General features: G+C 46.7%; 1 protein-coding gene across 2 annotated transcripts in view; it reads left to right on the top strand.

Moving 5' to 3' along the window:
• Nucleotides 1-21,970, top strand: part of TP53 (tumor protein p53) — a 28,040-nt gene extending 6,070 nt beyond the window's left edge. For both annotated transcript variants that reach the window (XM_080979863.1, XM_080979864.1), the window contains exons 2-10: nucleotides 125-236; nucleotides 1,840-2,046; nucleotides 8,431-8,617; nucleotides 10,449-10,564; nucleotides 12,099-12,208; nucleotides 14,052-14,302; nucleotides 16,586-16,686; nucleotides 18,453-18,547; nucleotides 20,921-21,970. In XM_080979863.1, coding sequence (XP_080835989.1) covers nucleotides 162-236; nucleotides 1,840-2,046; nucleotides 8,431-8,617; nucleotides 10,449-10,564; nucleotides 12,099-12,208; nucleotides 14,052-14,302; nucleotides 16,586-16,686; nucleotides 18,453-18,547; nucleotides 20,921-20,960 — 1,182 coding nt within the window. In that variant the 5' untranslated portion in view covers nucleotides 125-161 and the 3' untranslated portion in view covers nucleotides 20,961-21,970. The remainder of the gene's footprint in view (nucleotides 1-124; nucleotides 237-1,839; nucleotides 2,047-8,430; nucleotides 8,618-10,448; nucleotides 10,565-12,098; nucleotides 12,209-14,051; nucleotides 14,303-16,585; nucleotides 16,687-18,452; nucleotides 18,548-20,920) is intronic.
• The last annotated feature ends 235 nt before the right edge of the window (nucleotides 21,971-22,205 follow it).

Here is a 22,205-nt window from a genome sequence, read left to right as displayed (position 1 = left end):
GACCCCTGGTCCTGTTAGCTAGGGATGATGGGAATTGTAGTCCCAAAACAATTGGAAGGCCGGAGTTTGCCTAGGCCTGAGATAGAGGGACCGATATCTAACAAATCTGTATCTTATTTTCAAGCAACATCTGTCTGCTTCTGCTGCTCCCGGCTTTGAAGATGGAACAGTTGTTTGAATCCGACGCGGTGTTCAATGAGCTATGGACTTGCATGCAGTCCAGCAAAGATTTTGAGGTAAGTGGAATTAGTAGAATTGTAGAGTTGGAAAGGGACTCCAAGGGCACCCTCGATCGGTTTGATCTAATACAGGGTGGATTTGATTTAAATCAAATCGATTTAAATCACAATTTAAATTACTAGTCAGTAAGACTTGATTTAAATCATTTATTTTTTTACAGAATGATTCATTCTTGCTGGTATAATCTTAATATTTACAACCAGATGAAGGTTTCATTTTTGGAATGAATAAATTTTCAGAGTGGTTTTTACAGTTATATCAAAAATTACTGATTTGTTTGTACTGTTAGAAATACATAGATAATTGTGTAATTATTGTGAGGTTTAATAAGTCAACTGTTTATAGTTGGACAACTTTTCTGCTGTACTTTGTTGGAAAGAGAAAAATAACCATTTCCTTAATAACAATCGAAACTATTTAACTAAAAGAAGAACTTTATAGCATATGTATTCATGTTTGCTAACTGATGGGGTTAAATGGTTTTTTGTTTTTGTTTTTTAAACTTGGACTGAGTTTTAGCACACATGAAAAACTTAAAACGGGAAATAAATCCTTATTTCCTGATGAATAGCCTTTGGACTATAATGTAAGTTAAATAGAAAAGTACCGTATTTTTTGCTCCATAAGACACACTTTTTTCCTCCTAAAAAGTAAGGGGAAATGTCTGTGCGTCTTATGGAGCGAATGCGTGGTCCCTGGAGCCGAATTGCCCAGGGGAGAAAAGAAGATCATGCTCTTTTTTTTTAGAAAGAGGGAAGGGGGTGTTGAAAGGAAGCAGCTGATCGGCAAGCGATCGGGGAGGGAGATAAGGGACGCTAGTGATAAAGGAGGCTGCCTGGGAGGGGGGAGGTAACAGCCCATGGATCCTCAGGAATTTTGCATTGGGGTACCCCAAATTCACCATCAGATCACATAGCATGTCCATGGCTACAGCCTACACCAAAAAAAAATCACGCACCCACTGTTTCGTGGGGCCACAATGGCGCAAAAACGTGGTTACAAAGCATGGATCCACATGGATCCTCAGGATTTTTGCATTGGGCTACCCCAAACTCACCATCAAATCGCATATCATGTCTGTGGCCACAGCATGAACCACAAAAATCATACATCCACTGTTTCGTTCAGAATATTTTCTTCCTTGTTTTCCTCCTCTAAAAACTAGGTGCGTCTTATGGAGCGGAAAATACGGGGGGTTTTTTGCTACCGATTGATTGTGTGATTGCAATACATGGGTTTTTTTGCTTTCGTTTTATGGATCCATGGTCTTGTTAGATAGTAAAGTTCATGTTAAAGTTCTGTTTTAGGGGTTGTTTTTAAAAGTCTGGAGCGGATTAATCCGTTTTGCGTTGCTTTCTACGGGAAAGCGCGCCTTGGTTTTGGAACGCTTTGGTTTTGGAACGGACTTCATGAACGGATGGAGTTTGAGAACCAAGGTACCACTGGAAGAAGATGATGATGTTGTTGTTGATGATGATGATGATGTTTGGGCACTTGTCCTGCTGAGACCACCTTGCTGTGGCTCAGGTCCATTCAACTTGCAACCCCGTAATTCTCTTTTTAATTTCTTTCTCTCTTCCCACCCTCTGCCCCTCCCAGGAGGAACTTCATAAGGACCTGACCCTGGAGACCTTTGCCCTTCCTTTCCCAGAGGAGGGCAGTGCCCCCCAGGGGGGCGAGCAGAGCAGCGAGGCCACAATCCTCCCCACCACCTCGGCCGTCCCTTCCACTGAAAACTACCCTGGCGAGCACGGGTTCGAGTTGGCGTTTGAGCCGTCGGGGACCGCCAAATCTGTCACGTGCACCGTACGGAGCTGGGCAGGGGGGTGGAAGTGGGGCAGGGGAAATGATCTATTTTAAAAAATAATAATGGGTTGGGGTACATTGAGGGCCGGATTTAGGTTTGATAAGGCCCTAAGCATCTGAAGGCAGCCCTGTTTAGGGAAGTTTTTAATGTTTGATGTTTTATCATGTTTTTAATATTCTGTTGGGATGCGGGTGGTGCTGTGGGTTAAACCACAGAGCCTAGGACTTGCCGATCAGAAGGTTGGTGGTTCGAATCCCCGCAATGATGGGGTGAGCTCCCGTTGCTCAGTCCCTGCTCCTGCCCACCTAGCCGTTCGAAAGCACCTCAAAGTGCAAGTAGATAAATAGGTACCACTCAAGTGGGAAGGTAAACGGCGTTTCCGTGCGCTGCTCTGGTTCGCCAGAAGCGGCTTAGTCATGCTGGCCACATGACCCGGAAGCTGTACGCCGGCTCCCTCGGCCAATAAAGCGAGATGAGCGCCGCAACCCCAGAGTCAGCCACGACTGGAGACCTAATGGTCAGGGGTCCCTTTACCTTTTAATATTCTGTTGGAAGCTGCCCAGAGTGGCTGGGGAAATCCAGCCAGATGGGTGGGGTATAAATAATAAATTATTATTATTATTATAAGCTACTGAAGGTAACGGGGCCCTTTCTATGTCCAGCTGTACTTTGTCAGCAACAAATTGTCGCTGTTTTTTTGTGTTAAATATATGCTATATGGTCATTTATGGACCTTGCAAGTATCTCAAGCCAAAATATGTATTTTATCAAAGTAATTTTTGATCTGAAATACAGTTAAGAAGAAGTATATTAATAGTGAAGTACAATTGAGAAGAGGTATGTTAATAGTGAAATATTTATTAAGCTCTAACTTAAAATGATTTTTTTATTCATAATGCAAACACATTGGCATTTGGCAAAAATTCCTTTAGAAACACAGTTTAAAAAGACTCATAATCTAGTCTCGGGAAACTTGCTATAAGTGTAATGTGAAATAATAATAGGTGTAAATATATGATGTAAACTATCTGCTAATAATTATAAATAGCAGAATGTAGGCACCCTATATATAGAAAGGAGCAAACCTGTGATATTTTAGGGTTTCCCCCCCCTTTAATTTATTTGGGGGCCCCCAAGAGAGTGGGGCCCTAAGCTAGAGCTTGTTTAGCTTATACGTAAATCCGTATTGTTTGGAGGGGAGACCTTCACCCAGGGAGGGGCATTGGCAAAGGTTGGTTTTATAAAAGGTCAGAAACTCAGATAGATAAGCTAATCATGAAATGGCGCGTCAAACAGGTTAAGGTCGCCAGAAGAGAATGTCTAGAAGTCTTTATTTTATTTTCTCATTTAAACTTATTATTATTAATTTCATTTCTATATCGAAGGCGGAGGGCCTTCTCGGTGGTGGCGCCCGCCCTGTGGAACGCCCTCCCACCAGATGTTGAGGAAATAAACAACTATCTGACTTTTAGAAGACATCTGAAGGCAGCCCTGTTTAGGGAAGTTTGTAATGTTTGATCTTTTATCATGTTTTTAATATCCTGTTGGGAGCCGCCCAGAGTGGCTGGGGAGGCCTGGCCAGGTGGGCTGGGTATAAGTAATTTATTATTATTATTATTATTATTATTATTATTCTAAAGGAAACATCTCCAGAGCTGTTTACCGAAACTTTAAAACATCATATGAAACCATCCCGAATAAACCAGATGCAGGCGTCAAGGAAACTATTCCAGATCCATCTCTAAGTGGCCTTTTGCTTTCCCCAAATTTATTCACCTAGTTAATTGATACAGCTTTCCCCATAGCAGAAGGACTCTGGGAAGGCAGTGGGGTGAAGTGGTGAGAGTGTCAGACTGGGCCCTGGGAGTTCTGGGTTCAAATCCACACTGGGCGACCTTGGAGTCAGTTGCAGCCTCTTCGCCTCTCTCTCTCAGGGTCGTTGTGGAGATTAACTGAGCAGGGGGGTGAACCATGCACTACCTGGAGAATAAAGTGGGATAAAAATACAATTAATAAGTGATTCTGCTCACCAGTTTAAGAAAGCTGGAGGGGCCAGCGAGGCAGAGATGTCTGTCGCCAACCCGGCGCCCAGAGATCTGCATGGCTCTGCACCTGGTGCCTGGGGGATTTTGAACAGGGGTGCTCCCCCAGGGTGCCATAAATTCATCCCCAGTGCCCCCTAAAAGCATGATTCCAAATAGCAGTTTTGCAGGAGCCACAAAGAAAATAACAGCACAGTTCAGTTCAAATCTTCCCAATGAATGGCGCACCCGTTCGAAAGCCCCATATAAACTAACATGGATCTAGCGTGAAAGTCTTCGTCGCAGGGCTATGGGTTCAAGTGCCACGTTGGGCAAAAGATTCCTGCCTTTGCAGGGGGTTGGACTAGATGGCCCTCTGGTCCCTTCCAACGCTACAATTAATTCTTTTTAAATTTTATTTTAATAAATTGGTTGAATGAATCGATGCGCACCTCCTTCTTTGTTATGTTTGAGGTGAAGTGTGTGTGTTGTTGTTTAGTCGTGTCCGCCTCTTCGTGACCCCCTGGACCAGAGCACGCCAGGCCCTCCTGTCTTCCACTGCCTCCCGCAGTTTGGTCAAACTCATGCTGGTAGCTTTGAGAACACTGTCCCACCATCTCGTCCTCCGTCTTCCCCTTCTCCTTGTGCCCTCCATCTTTCCCGACATCAGGGTCTTTTCCAGGGAGTCTTCTCTTCTCAGGAGGTGGCCAGTCTTGGCGCCTCAGCTTCAGGATCTGTCCTTCCAGTGAGCACTCAGGGCTGATTTCCTTCAGAATGGATCGGTTTGATCTTCTTGCAGTCCATGGGACTCTCAAGAGTCTCCTCCGGCACCAGAATTCAAAAGCATCCATTCTTCGGCCATCAGCCTTCTTTATGGTCCAGCTCTCACTTCCATACATCACTACTGGGAAAACCAGAGCTTTAACTATACGGACCTTTGTCGGCAAGGTCGACAAAGCTTTTTAAGATGCTGTCTAGGTTTGCCATCGCTTTTCTCCCAAGAAGCAGGCGTCTTTTAATTCCATCACTGCTGTCACCATCTGCAGTGATCATGGAGCCCAAGAAAGTAAAATCTCTCACTGCCTCCATTTCTTCCCCTTCTATTTGCCAGGAGGTGATGAGACCAGAGGCCATGATCTTAGTCTTTTTTGATGTTGAGCTTCAGACCATATTTTGCGCTCTCCTCTTTCACCCTCATTAAAAGCTTCTTTAATTCCTCCTCACTTTCTGCCATCAAGGTGGTGTCATCTGCATAACTGAGGTTGTTGATATTTCTTCTGGCAATCTTAATTTTCCATTTAATAATACACATTTACATCATCATTATCGACTTTACCGCCCTGGCTTTCAAAATTAACTAACTCTACAATTAATTCTTAACTAATTTAATCGGTTTGTAGAATCGTAATATTACAGAGGGTCATGTTGTCGAACCCTCTTGGGTCCAGTGATACCAGCTTTTTAAAGTCTTATATCTTGGCGCCAATCTAGGTGTTCCCACTGTGGTCCATTACCGCTTCATTTTCACAAACAGAAGACCCGGCCTGCTCTCTCCTTCCCAAAATGTTCGGAAGGGGCCTCGTTCTTTTTAGAAACTCACTTCGGGCAGATGGCGCCCATCCTTGACTCCTGTCGCGCCGCCCGGGGACCGGTGGGAGTTGTAGTTCAAAGCAGCTCGGGGGCACCTAGCTGAAGAATGACGGCCGCCTTGGCGCCATTCGTTTGAAGCGCTGAGATGCCACACATCCAAACCATCATGGCTTCAACCCCCCAAAGGATTCTGGGAGCTGTAGCTTGTTCCAGGTGCTGAGACAGCCCCTATTCCCCTCACAGAACTATAATTCCCAGAGCAGTCCATCCCTCTTCCCAGGGAACTCCGGCCGTTGTAATAGGGATATTCGGACAGCTCCTAGCACCCTTTATATACTACAGTTTCCCTGAGATAGATGGATAGATTTACATACATTGGGGGGTGCTCAGTTTTTACCGTTTAAAGCGTTTAAATGTATGGTACAGATGGGCCCTGGGATAAAGAAAATTCAATTTGAAGACTTGTCAGGAAATTCCTAAAGCCCCATTTTCACTATACAGTGGTACCTCAGGTTACATACGCTTCAGGTTACATACTCTGCTAACCCAGAAATAGTGCTTCAGGTTAAGAACTTTGCTTCAGGGTGAGAACAGAAATCGTGCTCCGGTGGCGCGGCAGCAGCAGGAGGCCCCATTAGCTAAAGTGGTGCTTCAGGTTAAGAACAGTTTCAGGTTAAGCACGGACCTCCGGAACGAATTAAGCACTTAACCGGAGGTACCACTGTACATTTAAAGCAGCACCGTCCCACTTTTAACCCGTCAATCACTTCCTCCCACCCAAGAGTTCTGGGAGTTATAGTTTAAGACTCCCTTCTTCCCCTCACAGAGCTACAATTCCCAGAAAGGGGTGGTGGTTGATTATTAAACTGCTCTGGGAATTGTAGATCCCACAGTGGGGACGGGACACTAGGGAAGGGGCCTCCTCTTGCCTCTGAGCACCCTCAGTAAACTGCAGTTCCCGTAATTCTTTGGGCGGAAAAAACTCCCGGCTTTTGGAAGTGGTGCTTTGATCGCATGTTGTGACTGCGACCCGAGTCTCGCAGCTTTTTAAAGGCGGATATTTGAGGAGGGTGGACTTGAGACCAGACCCCTTTTCTCCACGCCCCCCCCCCCAAACAACTCCGCAAGGCAAGTTTGGACATGTTTTGCTCTCCTCCTTGCGCAGTTCATTGAGTTTCGTGTGTTGCTGGGAGGGATTGGGGGGGGGCTGAGAGACGGACGGACACCGTTGCTCAGTGTCCAAAGTTAAATCCCTCGATCTTGTGCCGTGATGGCCGAAAAGGTTAGTTGAACTTCGGGCATGTGAATAGGATTGTGGTGCGTGTGGCTTTTTTTGGGGGGGGGGAATCCTGTGTGGTCGAGATCACTACCCCCCCCCCCAAAAAAAAACAGTGTCAGGAAAGGAATTTTAATGTAAAGCAAAGGGCCAGCAAAAAGACTGCTGTGGGGTTTTTTTGGGGGGGGGGTTGCCTAAAAGGATGGGTGTGAATTGATTCCTAGATTTTTTGAGGGGTGCTAAAAATTCTTGGGGGTGGGTCAGGCTTAATACATTCCTGTGAGGGTGAAGGAGGGAGCTGGATTATCCTGCAAGCATATAAAATCTAGGGCAGAGGTGGCCAACTCGTGATCTACCGTATTTTTCGCCCCATAGTTTTTTTGGGGGGAAATAAAGAAAAAAAAAATTATTCCCCCCCCCCAGGCGCGGGGCTGGGGCGGGGGAAGCCCGAGCTTCCCCCGACCCCAGAACAGGCTGCTCTCCACAAGCCTACAGGGTGAAAAATACGGTACTCACAGAGTTAAAAACTGGCAGTGATCTACTCCCGTTTTTTAGGGGTTCAGGTCAAAGTCATGAGCTGTTTTTTGTAGGAAGGAAAGCCCTGTTTTGGGGGGAGATTTTGAGCTTTTTTTTAGGGGAGCCAAAGTTCTTGAGCTGCTTTGCGGAGAGCCGGTGATCTACTGCAGACATCCGGTGATCTACCGGTATTTGATCTAGGGCATTTGGGGAGAGAAGAAGGGAGCTGTCGAGGTGGGGCGGGAGAGAATTGTAGGGTTTAAAGCTCCAGAATGAGTATAGATTCGACTCCGAGGTTGAGGGGGGCCCGGACGCCTGGGTTCCCTCGGAGGCTGGAGGAGCCAGTTGTTTGGACATCTTACAGTTATCCTTTTTAACTTGCTTTTAAAGCTGTTTTTAAAATGTTGCTTGTGTGCTTGCAAGCTGCGCCGGGGCCTTTGGATGTTGTTGTTGTTGTTTAGTTGTGTCTGCCTCTTCATGACCCCCTGGACCAGAGCACGCCAGGCCCTCCTGTCTTCCACTGCCTCCCGCAGTTTGGTCAAACTCATGTCTGTAGCTTCGAGAACACTGTCCCACCATCTTGTCCTCTGTCGTCCCCTTCTCCTTGTGCCCTCCATCTTTCCCAACATCAGGGTCTTTTCCAGGGAGTCTTCTCTTCTCATGAGGGGGCCAAAGTCTTGGAGCCTCAGCTTCAGGATCTGTCCTTCCAGTGAGCACTCAGGGCTGATTTCCTTCAGAATGGAGAGGTCGGATCTTCTTGCAGTCCATGGGACTCTCCAGAGTCTCCTCCAGCACCAGAATTCAAAAGCATCCATTCTTCGGCGATCAGCCTTCTTGATGGTCCAGCTCTCACTTCCATACATCACTACTGGGAAAACCAGAGTTTTAACTACACGGACCTTTGTTGGCAAGGTGATGATAATAAATTGTATAACTTCCATGTTGTAATGTTCTCTCTCCCTCTCTTTTTCAACGTGTAGTACTCACCAGTTCTCAACAAGCTCTACTGCCAGATGGGCAAGACTTGCCCCGTCCTCATCAAAGTGGCCACGCCGCCCCCTCTCTGGGCTATCATCCGCACCACGGCCATCTTCAAGAAGTCTGAGCACATCGCCGAGGTGGTCAAGCGATGCCCGCACCACGAGCGCTCTGGCGAGGGCAGCCGCGGTAAGCTCCTGCAGAGGGAAAGGGCTGGCTCTTTTGGGCAAGGGGGCTGGTCTCCCTGGACGAGGACAGGGCCTTGTCTACAAAGGATTCGTAGTGCACCCTTCCTCTTTCCTTCCCCGTCCAAATGCATGCTTCGTGGTCAGGGTGGGTTTGATTTAAATCAGATCAAATCACGATTATTTAAATGACTAGTCAGTAAGACTTTATATATATATATATATATATATATATATATATATATATATATTAAAAATGTTATTCAATTTTATTGGCAGATACGTAGATATCAATACTTGCACACTTGAAAAAGGAAAAAGAAATTAAGGAAGGTTACAAAAAAAGAGGAAAAGGGAAACAGAAAGGAAAACAAACATACATAAATAAATAAATGAAGTGTATAAACTTGAAAAGTATAAATAACAACAACGACAACAACAAAAGGCCTGGTTGAAGAGGAACTTAAAAACTTAAAAAGTGGGACAGAAATAAAAGCAATAATAATAATAATAATAATAATAATAATAATAATCCTCACTATAAAGAAAAGGTGCCTAGACATTCAGTTTTGGCTACCTCAACCTGGGTCTAAAGTGCGATTAGATTATATACAATTAAATTATAAAGCAACTGCGTTATTCACTATAAACAGAGCAGTTGTTTCTTTTCATTTTCCGTCGTATTTCTTAGCAACAAATTTGGTGTCGCACGGACAGATTTTTATTCTGGAAGTGCAACCCATGGGGAAAAGTTTGAGAACCGGTTCCCCTGCACTATTAAAAAACGTTATTCGGAAGAGTGGTTCGGACAGCGCACTGAGGGAGATAAGAATAACACCATAAATCTCGGAACAAGAGCGATGAATTGCGCATTGGCTCAGAACCCGATTGAAACTAGTTTGATTAATTCAGTGAAACAGGATGAGCTTGATCCAGCGAAAGGACCTTTCCTAAACCGGGTGGCCATTTACGCCCCCAGCGCTCGCCTGACCCCCTCTTGCCTCTTAGCAATCCCCCAGGTAATCCTCCTTGAGATTTACTCCCAGGGACGCGGGTGGCGCTGTCGGTTAAACCACAGAGCCTAGGACTTGCCGATCGGAAGGTCGGGGGTTCGAATCCCCGCGAAAGGGTGAGCTCCCATTACTTGGTCCCTGCTCCTGCCCACCCAGCAGTTCAAAAGCACACCAGTGCAAGTAGATAAATAGGTACCGCTCCAGTGGGAAGGAGTACGGCGTTTCCGTGCGCTCTGGTTTCCGTCACGGTGTCCCGTTGCGCCAGATGCGGTTCAGTCCTGCTGGCCGCATTACCTGGAAAGCTGTCTGCGGACAAACGCTGGCTCCCTCGGCCTGAAAGCAAGATGAGCGCTGCAACCCCAAAGTTGCCTTTGATTGGACTTAACCATCCAGGGGTCCTTGACCTTTTATGTTTTAAGATGCAGTAGGAAAAGATTTAAGGGACGCGGGTGGCGCTGTGGGTTAAACCACAGGGCCTAGGACTTGCCGATCAGAAGGTTGGCGGTTCGAATCCCCGTGACGGGGTGAGCTCCCGTTGCTCGGTCCCTGCTCCTGCCAACCTAGCAGTTCGAAAGCCTAGGTGGAGCAAGCGGTTTGGGGGTGGTTAGCCTCTGGTGTGGGGTCGGCCCTCTGCGCACGCTCAGAGGCCACGCCATCGAAACCATCACGCTGCACATGTTTGCGTTTTGGATGCCGCTGGTGCCATCCGCACCCAATCCTTTGTCCCTTTTGCAAAGCAGCCGTCCCCACGCTCTTCTCTCTCTCTCTCCCCCCTTCTCCCTCTCCCCCCGCCCGGCCCCGATCCGGTTTTGTGTCCTCCAGGAGGCATCGCCCCCGCCGAGCACCTGATCCGGGTGGAAGGGAACCAGCAGGCCCAGTACTTATCTGACCAGAATACCAAGCGGCACAGCGTCGTCGTTCCCTACGAGGCACCCCAGGTTATCGAAATTGGGGCGTTGTGGGAGGGGGAGGGGGCTTGGACCGGGAAAAGATCCCCGGATCACACTGGAGATCTACCCTTTGCGTTCAGGTGTCGCGGCAGCCGGTGACGTCGGGCCAGGATCGGTGCAAATGGGTCAAGCTATGTTGTCCCGGCTGCCGAGATTTGCTCCAAACTGAAGTTTCCGAACTCTCTGTGGAGAGTTTTTATCTTGCGTTAACAGCGAAACCTCGGTTGCCGAACTGTAATCCGTTCCGGAAGGCCGTTCGGCTTCTGAAACGTTAGACAACGGAGGTGCGATCGCTGGCCGGCAAAATCCATCGACAGATGGAGAACCGTGCCTTGGAAGCCGTTCGAAAACGGAAGCATTCTCTTCCGGGTCTGTCGGCGTTTGGGTTCCGAATTGTTCTGCCTCCGAAGCTTCGACAACTGAGGTTCCACTGTATTTTTAACGCTGTGAACCGCCCGAGATCTTTGGATGTAGGGCTATAGTATGCACGTTTAATTAATAATATTAATTATACAGTGGTACCTCTGGTTATAGGGACGCAGGTGGCACTGTGGGTTAAATCACAGAGCCTGGGACTTGCCGATCAGAAGGTCGGTGGTTCGAATCCCCGCGACAGGGTGAGCTCCTGTTGCTCGGTCCCTGCTGCTGCCAACCTAGCAGTTCAAAAGCGCACCAGTGCAAGTAGATAAATAGGTACCGCTCTGGCGGGAAGGTAAACGGCGTTTCCGTGCACTGCTCTGGTTCGCCAGAAGCGGCTTAGTCATGCTGGCCACATGACCCGGAAGCTGTATGCCGGCTCCCTCGGCCAGTAAAGCGAGATGAGCACCGCAACCCCAGACTCGGCCACGACTGGACCTAATGGTCAGGGGTCCCTTTACCTTTTAAGAGACCCCCCAGGGGTCATCTAGTCCAACCCCCTGCAATGCCAAAGTCACAGCAAGCAAACCCTGGACTGAGATTTCCATCTCAGCTCTTTTAAAATCTCCCAAGGGAGGAAAGCGGCTTAGTCATTCTGGCCAGAGGACCCGGGAGCTGTACGCCGGCTCCCTCAGCCAATAAAGCGAGATGAGCGCCGCAACCCCAGAGTCGGTCACGACCGGACCTAATGGTCAGGGGTTCCTTTACCTTTACCTCTGCTTATGTACTTAATTTGTTCTGGAGGTCCGTTCTTAACCTGAAACTGTTCTTAACCTGAATCACCACTTTATCTAATGGGGCCTCCCACGGCTGCCGCGCCGCCACTACACGATTTCTGTTCTCATCCTGAAGCAAAGTTCTTAACCCGAGGTACTATTTCTGGGTTAGCGGAGTCTGTAACCTGAAGCGTCTGTAACCCGAGGTACCACTGTAATACGACGGGGCTTGCAAAGAAAGTTGCACACTTCCTCCCTGCTGATAATAATGGTAATTATAGTAGTAATAATTTTGCATTGCACCTTGCAAAGACGCTCCCCTTGAATAGTCTGGGGGGGAGATCAGCAGGTCCCTGTGCCCCAATTCCTGCCCCCTCTTTGCCTTTCAGCTGGGGACGGAGAGCAGCAAAATCCTCTACAACTTCATGTGCAACAGTTCCTGCCAGGGGGGCATGAACCGCCGACCCATCCTGATCATCATCACGCTGGAGACCCATCTGTGCGTAAAACACTTCTCATCCTCTTCCTCCCTTCTCCCTCCTCCCCCCGGCATCTCCTTGCCCCCCAAGGAGGGCCCTCGAGAGTGCATTGGGGGCTCTGTCTCCTGGGTTCTCTGGGAAGGATGAGGCCAGCACTCCCAGGTCTGTGGCCGGGAGATGGGACTCTGAACTCCTGTTTGCAGATAGAGAGGTCACAGGCAGCGTTGAAGCAACTCTAGAACCAAATTTCTCGTGAGATCTGAGGACCAGCTTGACGGTCACTTGAAAATTTCTTTGGTGCTTGACTCTAGATCCCAGGAGACCAGGGCCCTTCAGGATTTAACCTCCTTCCGCCGGGCCTGTAAGACAGAGCTATTCCACCTGGACTTTAATTTGAATTCAGCCTGATCTTTTATTTCCCTTCTCTTCCCCTTTTTATGAAGATCACCCACTCTGAGACCCCACAGCTAATTCTCTCACTGGCCCAAGTAGGACCAATTCAGCCAGCTAGCCCTGGGGATTATCTAATTGATTTTTTATTTTTATTGTTTTTCATGTTTTTATACTGTATTTTATGCTGCTTTTATAATTAAGTGTTTTAAATTTGTTGTTAGCTGCCCTGAGCCCGGTTTTTGAACCAGGAAGGGCGGGGTATAAATAAAAATTTATTATTATATTATTATATAGATCCTTGCTCTAGCTATGGGTCCAGGGTTGGGGTGGGGTGGGAGAAGGGTGCCCAGTGACTCTAGAGATCTGTGACGGTGGGTGGGTGGGTATTGATCCTGTTGAACCACAAGGAAGGGAGGGATCCTGTCCAAATCTGGCTACAGCGGTACCTTGGTTCTCAAACTTCATCCGTTCCGGAGGTCCGTTCCAAAACCAAAGCGTTCCAAAATGAAGGCACGCTTTCCCATAGAAAGACATGCAAAATGGATTGATCCGTTCCGGACTTTTAAAAACAACCCCTAAGGCAGCAATTTAAACATGAATTTTACTCTCTAACAAGACCATTGATCCATAAAACGAAAGCAATAAACAATGTGCTGCAGTCACACAATCAATCAGTAGCTGAACTGGGTCCCGCACAGTCACAAAAAAGAGCCGAAAAAACGCAAAATATCTCGGGTTAAGAACTTAATTCGTTCTGGAGGTCCGTTCTTAACCTGAAGCACCCCTTTAGCTAATGGGGCCGCCGCCGCACGATTTCTGTTCTCATCCTGAAGCAAAGTTCTTAACCCGAGGTCCTATTTCTGGGTTAGCGGAGTCTGTAACCTGAAGCGTCTGTAACCCACTGTAAATAGCAAAAACTGACAGACCTCAGCGTAACACTCAAAATGGAAGCCTGTGGAACGCCCTCCCGTCAGATGTCAAAGAGAACAACAACTACCAGACTTTTAGAAGACATCTGAAGGCAGCCCTGTTTAGGGAAGCTTTTATTGTTTGACGTATTACGGTATTTTAATATTTTGTTGGAAGCTGCCCAGAGTGGCTGGGGAAGCCCAGCCAGATGGGCGGGGTATAAATAATAAATTTATTTATTTATTTATTTATTTTTATCATTATTATTATATATAACACTCAAAACGGAGCATGTTCGGCTTCCGGAAAAAAGTTCACAAACTGGAACACTTACTTCCGGGTTTGCAGTGTCTGGGTTCCAAGTTGTTTGGCTGCCAAGGTAAAAAAATCCTAAAAAAAAAAAAATCCCATTCGTTCCTTCTTCCCTTTCTGCCTTTGCCGCTTGCCTGCGGCCCTCGGAAGTCTTCTCCAGATGAGAATGCGGCCCTTGAGAAAAAATGGTTTCCTCTCGCCTGCCATCCCTGACGTCTCCTCTCCTCGGCCTTCCCCCTTTCTCCGCAGGGGCCAGCTGCTCGGACGACGCTGCTTTGAGGCCCGGGTCTGTGCCTGCCCAGGCCGGGACCGCAAGACGGAGGAAGAAAACTTCAAGAGAATGGCTCCCTCTGGAATTAACGCCAAGAGGAATAAACTCGAATCTGATGGCGGCGGGAACACCAAGCGGAGTCGGCTGGAAGCCGGCAGCGGGAACGCCAAACAGTGCAAGTCTGAAGAGGAGTCGTCCCAGGAATGGTTGCCGGGGAGCCCAGGAGCGTGTAAGCAAGCCTGCTACTCAGATATATATATAATTTTTATTTATTTTCCATTTACCGTGTTTTTTGCTCTATAGGACGCACCAGAGGATGGGACGCACCTAGTTTGGGGGGGAGGAAATTGTTAGGTTATTTCCGTTCCACCTTAAAAGGGAGCAGGCTTTGTGAGTCACAGAGTCTGCGTATTTCCTGTTCACAGGAAGTTTATGTTGTGTCTATGCTTTCGTTTCTCTCTCTGTGTCAGAGACACTGAAGCAGGCAGTCATGTTTTCTCTTTGTTCTGACCAACGCTGAATAAAGTTGTAAATATGCTCTCCTGAGTGCATCTTTCGCTGTGCATTATCTGCTGATAGGGCGTGCATCGGCTCTGGAATGTGGCAAGCTATTTCTGGAGCTCGTGTCGCTAATTGCTGATACTGCGTGTCTACGGGAGATCGATGGATCGTCCGGGGGCGATGTGGAGTCATGATGGACTTTGTCTCCCTGGCAGTATCCCAACAGAAATAAGGGGGGGGGATTCTGAATCCCAGAAGCCAGAACAGCAAGAGGGATCTGGCTGCTGGGATAGCCGCTGGGATAGCTGGTCTAGCTTTGCGCGAAGTTTCCGCAGAGTACGGGAAGCCTTCATCTCCCTGCCCTGTGGAGGCTTCGCGCAGTTAAGCCAGAAGCTAGAACAGGGAGAGGGAGCACTGCGCAGCCTGCACTCGCTCCATAAGATGCACACACATTTTCCCTTACTTTTTAGAAGGGAAAAGGTGCGTCTTATAGAGCAAAAAATACAGTAATAATATACATTCACACCATCGTTCTCTACTTTACTGCCCTGGCTCTTGAGAGCCTATTGACTTCCTTCCTTCCCTCCCGCCTCACGGCTCTCAAAATCAACCTTTATATCATTGCATTTTAATTAATTAATAATAATAATAATAATAATAATAATAATATTTATTTATACCCCGCCCTCCCCAGCCAAGACCAGGTACAAAAACAATTGATTGACATTGCGTTTTCCAGTTCTAATTGCACTCATTACAACAGGACTCGAAACTTAAATATAGAAAGGTAGAAAATTTATCATTACAAGTCTTCAGGCAACCCTGCTAGTGATGTTAATTGCTTACAATGATCTTTCAAATATTGTATAAATTTACTCCATTCCTTTTGGGAATACTGGTTTCGGATTTTTCTTGTCAAATTCGCCAGTTCTGCACAGTCCATCATTTTCATCTTCCGCTCTTCTTTCGTCGGTCCTTCTTGTTGTTTCCATTTTGGGGCTAAAAGAATTCTCGCCGCAGTTGTTGCACACATAAACAGTCTTTTATCTTCCCTTGGTATCTCGTCACCCACTATACCCAATAAAAAGGCTTCTGGTTTTTTAAAATAAAAGTATTTTTAAATGCAAGCCTGCCCCTTAATGCAATTCTCTCCCTCTGTTCTAGGGTTGGGTTTGGGGTTTTTTTCCCCAGGGCGGAGGGCACTTTCAAAAGGGGACGCATATACAGTGGTGCCTCGCAAGACGAAATTAATTCGTTCTGCGAGTTTTTTCGTCTTGCGAATTTTTCGTCTTGCGAAGCACGGTTTCCCATAGGAATGCATTGAAAATCCAAAAGGAAACAAACTTGCAAGACGTTTTCGTCTTGCGAAGCAAGCCCATAGGGAAATTCGTCTTGCGAAGCAACTCAAAAAACGAAAAACTCTTTCGTCTTGTGAGGCATTCGTCTTGCGAGGTACCACTGTACAGTAGTACCATGGTTCACGAATTCAATCCGTTCTGGAAGTCCGTCCGTTCGGTTTCCGAAAAACGTTTGCAAACCGGAACACTCGCTTCTGGTCTTTGGCAGCCAATTTGTCCGGGAGCCAAGGTAACACTGTTTTAATATTTGTTCCTCTTCAAGCAGACCTTTGGAGATCTGACCTCCCTCCTTCTGTAATCCTCATAGAACTCTAGCCCAATGGCTGCCATTAATTTGACTCTGAATTGATTTTAGGATGAATTGATTTTAGAATGTATCTCAATTAATTGATTGTGATTTTATGTAAACTGTGTTACTTTTACTGTTGGTAGCTGCTCTGAGCCCGGCTTCTGCTGGGGAGGGCGGGATATAAATAAAATTATATTATTATTACATGTGAGATGGTTGCTTTGATTTTTATTGTTATTACGCCTTTTGCATTTATTCCGTGGCAAACCATTAAAAAGCGCCCTGAGAGCTGTGCATGTAGTGGGGTTGTGTGCAGATTTAATAAATAAAATAAATCGACCCTTCCTCCTGTCCCTTTCCACAGCTTTCTCTCAGAGCAGCGATTTGGGAGGCTCCAAGAAGCGGATTGTGGAGGCTCCCAGTGGCGTCAGCAGTAGCACTGAAGGAAGAGTTTACACCATCCAGGTGACTTTCGCAGGGCGGGGGGCGGAAAAGCCTGAAAGCCGCGTCCCGGGCCTTGCGTAAATGTTGCCGCCGAACTGCGTCCTTTCGGCTTAAGTGTCCCCCCCTCGGACTGCGAGGGGGCTGCAAGATGGCCGCTCCCTGATTAATAATAAATAATAATAATAATTTATTATTTATACCCCGCCCATCTGGCTGAGTTTCCCCAGCCACTCTGGGCGGCTTCCAATCAAGTGTTAAAAACAATACAGCATTAAATATTAAAAACTTCCCTAAACAGGGCTGCCTTCAGATGTCTTTTAAAGAGACGATAACTACTTATTTCTTTGATATCTGGTGGGAGGGCGTTCCACAGGGCGGGCGCCACCACTGAGAAGGCCCTCTGCCTGGTTCCCTGTAACCTCATTTCTCGCAATGAGGGAACCGCCAGAAGGCCCTCAGAGCTGGACCTCAGTGTCCGGGTTTAATGTATTAAAAATACATTAAAATGTCACACATTTTAAGCTTCCCTAAACAGGGCTGCCTTCAGATGTCTTCTAAATGTCAGGTAGTTGTTTTTCTCTTTGACATCTGCTGGGAGGGTGTTCCACAGGGCAGGTGCCACCACCGAGAAGGCCCTCTGCCTGGTTCCCTGTAACTTGTCTTCTTGCAGGGAGGGAACCGCCAGAAGGCCCTTGGAGCTGGAGCTCAGTGTCCGGGCAGAACGATGGGGGTGGAGACGCTCCTTCAGATATACTGGGCCTTTGAGGCCGTTTAGGGTTTTCAAGGTCAGCACCAACACTTTGAATTGTGCTCGGAAACGTACTGGGAGCCAACACAGATCTCTCAGGACCGGTGTTATGTGGTCTCAGCGGCCGCTCCCAGACACCAGTCTAGCCGCCGCATTAATTGCAGTTTCTGGGTCACCTTCAAAGGTAGCCCCACATAGAGCGCATTGCAGTAGTCCAAGCGGGAGATAACTAGAGCATGCACCACTCTGGCGAGACAGTCCGCAGGCAGGGAGGGTCTCATCCTGCGTACCAGATGGAGCTGGTAAACAGCTGCCCTGGACACAGAATTAACCTGCGCCTCCATGGACAGCTGTGAGTGCAAAATGAGTCTCAGGCTGTGCATCTGATCCTTCAGGGGCACAGTTGCCTCGTTCAGGACCAGGGAGTCTTCCACACCCGCCCGCCTCCTGTCCCCCCAAAACAGCACTTCTTGGAACCCAAGTTCCCTGGGAGGAGCCACCACCAAGAAGGCCCTGTGTATGGCTTGCACCCAGGATGCCTGAGGACTATATTTCCCTCATACAAACCTGCCCAGGCTCTGAGATCTTCGGTGGGGGGGCCTTCTCTCGGTCCTGCCACCCTCACAAGTGGGGACATGGAACAGGGCCTTCTTGGTGGTGGCTGCTCCCAGGCACCTTTGGAACTCCCTGCTTAGAGAAGCCAGACTGGCTCCCTTGTCCTTCCACCGGCAGGTGAAGATGATTTTATTCCAACAGGCTCTTGGGAAGCAATGGGATTTTAAGGAAAGGGCTTTTAAATAGTCTAGTACCATGCTGCTTTTATTATCTACATTTTAATAGCTTTTTAAAAAAATAAATAAATTGCATCTTAATTACTTTGGAACAATGATCTTCCACCGCTTAGCTTTTTCGTATCTCAATCTGCGCTGTTTTAATTTTTGTAAGCCGCTCCGGTTCCTGGTCCGTGGGGGAAGGCGAAGGTATAAATAAATACGATGGGAAGAATTGATAATGACAATATTTCCTCCTCCCTTTCCAGACTCGTGACCGGAAGCTGTACCAGCTGCTGAAGAAAATAAAAGAAGCCATCGAGTTTCAAGATTTGATGAAGCAAAACAAGGAGCCGGCCAAAGTGTGAGTGGTTAAACGCTGCCTCCTTCGCCCTTCTCCTGACTCCATCTGTCTCAAGTGTCGACTGGCACTGACTTCTACATGCCAAGCAGGTGTCCTGCTCACAGGCTGCATCCTTTTCCCCCTCCATCTCGCCAGGTCCATCACCAGTGTGGTCAGATTGGAGTGTGGGGTTTTTGCCTAGCTTGCTTGCTATATATATATATATATATATATATATATATATATATATATATATTACTGATTTTTAGATCTTTTTAGACTTCCATCAGCACCTCTGATGATCCACCGTTTTAACCACTTCTTACGCATTTCTTAACTTTATATTGCCTTTACATCTCTTAAGAAATCATCCTCCCCCTTCTCCATTTTTGCAATACTTCCAATAATTCACCTCACAAAACTTCTTGCAAACCTACAAACGTCGTCTGATCTTCACAAATACTTTTCAAATAGCCCGTAAATTAACTCCAGTCTTCCGTGAATTTCTGGTCCCGCCTGTTTCGAATCCTTCCTGTTAGTTTATCTAGTTCTGCATAGTCCATTAACTTCATCCTCCATTCTTCAATCGTCGGTAGTTCTTCTTGCTTCCATTTTTGGGCCTGTAATATTCTTGCTGCTGTTATTGCATATAAAAAGAGCTTATATTCCTTTCTATTTATATCACTCCCAACAATGCCCAGTAAAAATACTTCTGGTTTCTTTATAAATGTATATTTCAACATATTTTTTTTTTCATTTCATTATATATCATCTCCCAGACACATTTCACCTTTTTACATTCCCACCACATGTGATAAAATGTTCCCTCTTTTTCTTTACATTTCCAACATTTATTACTGACTTTATACATCTTCGCTAACTTGACAGGTGTAATATACCATCTATACATCATTTTCATCACATTTTCTTTTAGGGCATTGCATGCAGTGAATTTTAAACCTTTCCTTGCTTGCTTGCTTTTGCGAGGCGCAGCTTGGCTCACTGACTCGAGCTGCTCAAGGCTCAGTACACCCTGCCTTAAGAGCTTGCTGATTTCTCTCCCCCCCCCCCCCACACCCAATAATGGCTTCTCGCTCCTCCTGTTATGAGTGTGGGCTACCCCCCAATTTTTTAAAAAACAAAGAACCCCCCCCAGAACCAGGACATTTCATGTAAAATGCAAAAATCTGCCCAGGAGGGCATGGCGACTCCCCAAAAGAGGACTTGTCCTGGAAAACCTGGACATATGGCAACAAAAGCATTATCCGAACCTAAGTGTTTATGTCTGCCTTCAAGTCACCGACATTGTGAGGATGGGTGTCATCAAGGAGTTGAGTCTTCTGTCCTTGGCAACCAATTTTGCCTGTTTTCATCCTTAAGTGGGAGGTGGGTGAATATTCAGGATAATAATTATAATAATAATAATTTATTATTCATACCCCGCCCATCTGGCTGGGTTTCCCCAGACACTCTGGGTGGCTTCCAACAAAACACTAAAATACAATAACCTATTAAACATTAAAAGCTTGCCTAAACAGGGCTGCCTTCAGATGTCTTCTAAAAGTTTGGTAGTTGTTGTTCTCTTGGACATCTGATGGGAGGGCGTTCCAGAGGGCGGGCGCCACCACCGAGAAGGCCCTCTGCCTGGTTCCCTGTAGCTTGGCCTCTTGCAGTGAGGGAACCACCAGAAGGCCCTCGGAGCTGGACCTCAGTGTCCGGGCAGAATGATGGGGGTGGAGACGCTCCTTCAGGTATATTGGACCGAGGCTGTTTAGAATATTCCGAAATGCCTTTCTTTGAGCCGGCGGCTGGCAATTTGACTTGGTCCAGAGTCACCAGAGCTCATCACAGTCGGTTTCATGTCATAATTAGAGTCATGTCGATCTTGTGCCCTGATCCTCAGAGGTAAACCGCACCATAAATTCAGATTAATTGGGCTGGCCGAATTATTCGGCCCTTGTAAACGGCGTGCAGGCAGAAATCGCTGAAATTTGATTTCCTCCCCCTCTTTCTTTTTTCCTTTCTCCTCCTGTGATGAGGCTGCGTTTAATGTTGTATTTTAATCTTGTATTTAAGTTGTAATCGTTCAACTTGTTTTTGTTATTGGTTGTTAGCCGCCCTGAGCCCAGCCTTGGCTGGGGAGGATGGGGTATAAATAAAATTTATTATTATTATTAAATGTCGGGGAGTGTAGATTTGGGTGGATTTCTTTAAAAATCTGGCCTTGTCTGCGGAGGGCGGGGTATAAATAAAATTTATTATTATTATTAAATGTCAGGGAGTGTAGATTTGGGCCGATTTCTTTAAAAATAGCTCAGAAACTCCAGATTTTCGCTTTTTGAAATACGGATAACCCTAAATTAACACCTCCTTTTCCATCTCTTCTTTGCCTAGGCTCCAGAAGAAGATGGCTGTGGTTGTGAAGGACAACTGAATAGGGGCGCTGCTTCTCCTACCCCCCCCCTGTTCCTCCCCCAACTCCTCACCCCATTTCCCCCCCCCCCAAAGTCCCTTCTTATGGTTGAGCCATTCTCCAGCCTTCTGATTGGGCCAGGTCACAGCAGTGCTGAACCTCCCTGGACCAATCAGGGTTTCCCTAATAGCTGCTGCGGGAGGGGCGCTTCTTTCTATCGCCCCCCCCGCCATCAAATGGTTTGGGACAGGCTGCATTCTCCTAATTGCACAAATAACTGCCAGTTCTTGTTTTTTCCCCTGAACCGCCTCACTGAGGGCTAGAGAACTGTTGCTCTGTCAAAACTTCGTTTTTTTAATTTTTTATAAAAATTGAGTTTCTCAAACAGTATTCCTTTTTTTAATTTCTATTTTTATTTTGCAAAAGAGCTGCTGCTTAGTTCGTAACACGGGTGGCGGAGGGCTGCAACCTGCCCCACATATATTTCCCCAGGCGAGGGCTTGCTAAGGAACGGGAAGGGTGAAATGTTGAGCACTCATTTCTAGAGGGGGTCTCCCACCCCCTAATTCAGTTCAGTATTAGACTGTGGAGATCCGGTTATACTCCACATTCCTTGACCGCGCAGCCTTTCCCCCAACCTGGTGCGCCCACCGGGCGCTCTGTACTACAATTCCCAGCACTCTGTGCTGGCCATCGCTGTCTGGAGTTGAGCACCAGAACATCTGGAAAGGCAAAGCAGGTTGGCAATGGAGGGTGTGTGTGTGTTTCCAAATAAAATAATTATGGAAGGTACAAAAGGAGAAAGAAAAACAAAACCCAAAACTACAATGATCTGACGCATTAGCAAACTCTCCCATACAGTCCTTCCCCCAGCAATTAATTGTCCCGAAGTTTAGCAAAGCCCTCTCCTTTTATCCTCCGCCTCCCCCCCCCAATTAATTGCTTTGTAGTTTATTTTATATGCTTCGATTTTCCCTGCATGGCTTTTTGTAGAACCTCATTTTTTGTACTTTAATAAAAGATAGACTTTGGTCCTGTTCCTGTTTTTTCCTCTAACATCCCTCCGAGCGGTATTTTGTGTATGTGACTCTAAATCGGGGGGGGGACACACCCCAGATGTTTGTATTTTTATATTATTTTGTTGTTGCTTCTTTCTTTATCGTTCGCTCTTTGCCATAAGCTGAACATTACTTTTCATTCTGGGTTTTCTAAAATAATAATAATAATGCAATGTCAAACAACTTCGCTCTTTGCCATAAGCTGAAC

Source organism: Podarcis pityusensis (assembly GCF_964106645.2).
Source record: "Podarcis pityusensis genome assembly, chromosome: 13".
In the NCBI taxonomy this organism is placed as follows: domain Eukaryota; kingdom Metazoa; phylum Chordata; class Lepidosauria; order Squamata; family Lacertidae; genus Podarcis; species Podarcis pityusensis.
This window is presented reverse-complemented; position numbering and strand designations above follow the sequence as displayed.